Source organism: Phaseolus vulgaris, chromosome 11, assembly GCF_051622355.1.
Source record: "Phaseolus vulgaris cultivar YP4 chromosome 11, ASM5162235v1, whole genome shotgun sequence".
In the NCBI taxonomy this organism is placed as follows: domain Eukaryota; kingdom Viridiplantae; phylum Streptophyta; class Magnoliopsida; order Fabales; family Fabaceae; genus Phaseolus; species Phaseolus vulgaris.
The window spans coordinates 48,720,200-48,724,813 of NC_143508.1; the positions used below are offsets into that span (position 1 = coordinate 48,720,200).

At 30.7% G+C, this 4,614-nt stretch overlaps 1 protein-coding gene across 1 annotated transcript; it reads right to left on the reverse strand.

Annotated features, from left to right (window-relative positions):
• Window positions 1–582: 582 nt before the first annotated feature.
• Window positions 583–1,977, reverse strand: LOC137831016 (glucan endo-1,3-beta-glucosidase). Its single transcript, XM_068638502.2, has 2 exons — window positions 1,828–1,977; window positions 583–1,737 (listed from the first exon to the last, which is right to left on the reverse strand). The coding sequence occupies exons 1-2, from the start codon at window positions 1,901–1,903 to the stop codon at window positions 800–802; spliced, it is 1,014 nt and encodes a 337-aa protein (XP_068494603.1). The 5' UTR covers window positions 1,904–1,977; the 3' UTR covers window positions 583–799.
• Between the last annotated feature and the right edge of the window lie 2,637 nt (window positions 1,978–4,614).

A 4,614-nucleotide genomic window follows, 5' to 3' on the forward strand; every position in this document is an offset into this window, starting at 1 on the left:
AAATATCTTTCATTTATTCATAGTTTTATAGGATCTTGTAAGTGTAACATTATTTGATCACGGTCCACATTCGATTATTACTATTACAAAACAAAACATAAGAAACAAGTTAAACTAGTATAATTGTTAAATCTATTTATTATAAAATTATAGGAAATATAGAAGTACATATAATCAATTTTTTCCTCAACGCCACAAATTTACCTTTTACTTCATCATAGACACTAATGACTTTTGAAAGATGACATTAAGTTCTTTTAAGTGAGACTAACACCTAACTTATGATGTTTTAAATTAGCAATTTTGATCCCAATTCACAATTCATATATTTTTGGGTTGTTTCTTACACATTCATTCCACAAAATTGCATCCAATAACTCCTACCATCTTTTCATTTCCTTGATATCTTCAAGTACATCATTTAAGTCATCCACAAATAACCAAATACCCACATTCTATTCATAAAATCATATTCTTATTACATTTCTAACTAATATCTTACCACCATCATCTCAAAAATCATCATCAATTAAGGTTAATAAAGAATACCCAATATTTGTAATATATATAGAAGAGTGTAAGTCACATCATAAAATCTTGTAGCATATTTTCATTGGAATAGTAAACCAACATAACTTTGGTTTGTATTTATTCAAACAAAGTAAACAAAAGTATATGATCCCTCACATTGGTAATCTAGGGTTACAAACATCTTTTAAAAGATGGGGACACCCCCACACACTTATTCAAACTAAACAAGAAGAATATGCATAAACCAGAATTTGCATATGGATTTGAACTAATTGAAACTAAGTTGGTATTTGGGTGATTTATCAGGAGTGAAGAGACCAAAATGACGTTCAGATTCCTCACCATTCTTATTGTTTTCATCAAACATTGCAAATAAGTAAGTCTCTATAGATCCACCTGGTCTCTTTGGAGTTCCATTTCCACCCTTTGCATGACTAATCAAATTGGCATAGTAAGTGGCTGCATTCTGAGTTGAAGCTGCATCACCACCTGCAGATGGCCACCCACTCTCAGAAACAACTATCTTCACATCAGATGCCCCCATTTTCTCAAGAGCAGCATATGTTGAATCCAACATTGCATCAAACAGGTTCTGGTACCCAACACTGTTCTGCCCTTGTTGGGTGAAAAGAGCATAGTCAAGAGGAATGTTTTGTTTATCATAAATATAAGCAAAGTAGGGATACACATTGGCAAGAAGTGGGGATCCATTGCTCTTCAGAAACTCGATAATGGGTCTCACATATGACTCTGAATTGAAAACTCCATCATTAGGTGGGTAAGAGTTAGAAATAAGAGTGGAGTCTATTGCTGTAGACACCTTGATTTGACCCTGCAGATTTGCTGATGAAATTGCATTCTGAATGTTTCTCATTGCAGACAAAATGTACTGAGCCTCATTCTGATTTGGACGAACTTCATTTCCTACAGAAATGTACTTGAAATTCACGTCTTGTGCATAGGGTACCACGTTTGTTCTCACCCAATCTGTGGCAGCATTTTGGTCTGTCATAGCTTGAAGAGATTCCCTAGCCACGTCCATGATCAACTCTATTCCTGAACCTCTGAGAGCATCAAGTGTTTCTGCTTCTGGAAAATATATACGCATTTTACCTATGCCATTGCTTTTGTATAAATCAACAACTTCTTGCTTTGATGGTAGATTATTACCGAGTACTCCATAGCAAACCCCTATGGCTTCTGCACCTGCAAAATATTTAACCAAGGAGTTGAATCATTTGGAGAAGATAAAGACATGGTTTTATATTGATACATGAAGGAGGAGAGTATATATACCTGCAATGGAAGATAATAATCCAAGAAGAAGAAGCACCAAAATGGAAGACATTTGTGTGGTGCTTTCAAGAAACATATGAATATGAGTGTATTATACCAAGTAAGTATCTTAACACAAGTTTTGTATATTATACTCTTCCATAACCTCTATTTATATGCACACAGAAACCCTTATTCTGCATGGCACCATAGTGCTTATTACCAAACAAACAGTAGATTTGACTTTACCCGTCAATCACTTCTCTATAGTCTTCAATTTCTCACCACTAATTTCGGTCATGGTTCCTACCATATTCATTCATGTTCTTACACAACAATTACATTAACTGTTCTTACACAACAATTACATTAACTGCAAGATATGTGAAAACTTTTGGAGTATTTTTGGGGTTTTGGAATATGCTTAAAATGTTTCTATTTATTCATTATAACTCTCTCTCTCTCTTTCTATTTTTGTAAAAATTCTCATGTTATAATCATTATATATAACTCTTTTATAATAATAATTATAATACAATTAAGTAATAATATTTTATGAACTAATTAATTAAATAAGTGATATTATATAGCTAATATTGATATTGAGAAAACTAGTTATAAGGTCTAGTCTTCATGAAGGAAAATTCTTAAAGGCTCATTAGGTCACACATGTTCAATTTGATTCTTTGTATGTATTTGGGAAGTCTATGCAACTATTTAATTAAATGACTGAGTTCCATTTTGGAATAGGTCAGAACTTAGAATGCACACGTCTTCTAACCCATTATCACCAATTTTCATTTATTTATTTCTCAATTTAATTTTATTAATTAATGGCTGCTGGAAAAAGAGAACCATCTTATAGAAAATATATAGTACGTATTGTCCAATCAGTTTTAATACTAATCCCACTTTTTTTCAATAAAATAAATTTTCTTTTCATTTGTAAACTCCAATATGAATTTTAGTTAGAATTAATTCAAGAGGTAAATAATGACTTAAAAGGGTATGTTATGAAAAACATTTTTTGGACAAGAAAATATTAAAGAAAAAAATTAATAGTAATTTATACTACAAGAAAAAAAAGAAAATCATTAAATAAAAATTAATTTTAGAGACTAAAAAAATTATTGATATTTGGACTCACTCGGCTCGAACTGGGTCCAGGTCAACTCGACTCGACCTAGGTTTGGGCTGACTTGGCTCAACTTCGGCTCGTGGGCCTGGATCAACTCAGTTTGACTTGGGCCTAGACTAACTCATTTGGACTTGGTCTCGTGTCATCCTGGCTCAACATTAGTCCGATCAATTCAGCTCGACCTAGGCCCAAGTGGACTCGATTGGACCTGTGCTTAGACTGACTTAGCTCAACTTAGATCCAAGTTGATTCGGTTTAACCTAAGCTCGAACCAACTCAAAATCAAGCGCAAAATCAATTTTTGATAAGGGTTGTTTCTCTTGCACTAGATCATTTCAAACCTGCACCCAACACAATTATATGAAAAGTCTATTTTGTTCTTAATGATTTAAAACATAGGTTCACTGAGGCACACACAACAGTGCAGTAGAGAGAAGAGTGGTGGCAAGGAGAGAGGGAGTTGTCGACGAAGGAAATGTGTGAATCGGAGAATGCAGTGTTGGTGGGTTGTGATACGCAGTTCTCATCGGAGAAGAAGGCGAGTTTTCATGAAGGTGGTAACTTCCAGATTTATATATCCAGAAGTGTTATTTCTATTTTGGATATAACCATATTCGTAAGTTAAATCACGCAATATCAGCAACCTTTGCTTTCTAGATATCCATATCCGTAAGCTAAATCACGCAATTCTGGATATGAAAGTTCAGAACACATGTCACTTCCGGATATGACAATCCAAAGACTTAATTGGATAACTTAAATGACCTTTCAGATGCAAATATATGGAACCAACTGACCTCATTATGGATTTTCAAATCCAAAGTCATAATAATCACTTCCAAATTGCTTCATCCGTAAATCAAACATAAATGAAAAGGAAAATTTTGGGTTTTAAATTTTATGTTAGGTGCAAGTTTGAAATGATCTAATGGAGAAAAAAAAACTTTTGATAATTCAAAATGTATCAAATCTATATCTAATCTAAATCCAATTAAATAATGGATTATCATAACATTACAAATCAAGAGAGTTAAAGCACTAATTTTTTATTAAATAATAATTATTAAAAAAATAATTAATCATTATATCGATTTAAGTTAGATATTATTTTATAAATTAAAAAATTATTAATATTTAAAATAATTTTTATTATTCATACAAATTTATATAAATAATTTTTAAATTAATTATCCAAATTTTAACTATTAATTACTTTAAATTCTAAATTAATTTTTAATTATGAATTAATGATAATTTAAAATATAAGATAGTTAATAACTAAAGCCGTTAATATTAAATATTAATTTAAAATTTATTTTATAATTTTTATTAATAATAAAAATAATATTTTAATTTATTATTTATAATTTAATTAATATTTTTTTAATTCAATTATTATTTAACAGTTTTTTACTCATATATCTGTATTTGTAACGTATAAAGAGGTTTTAAGAACGTATGATTTAGGGTAGTTGACTAGTAGTGGCTATTAAGACCATTAATCAATAGATGTCATCTTGTGTAAGTTGGTTTGAGTGCACCACACATATATAGGTTTTTATGTAGGAGATCTCATCTTTGGCTTTTTTTAAATAGACTCATACATTCCTTAAATGTTTTAATTAATTTATTATACTTTTAGTCGAATTTTCTTTATTGTAACTAATTAA

Coding starts and splice junctions, on each gene's coding strand:
- LOC137831016 (XM_068638502.2), bottom strand. CDS start 1,903: ATGTTTCTTGAAAGCACCACACAAATGTCTTCCATTTTGGTGCTTCTT. Junction 1,738..1,827: donor ATTATTATCTTCCATTGCAG/GTATATATACTC, acceptor AATATTTTGCAG/GTGCAGAAGCCATAGGGGTT.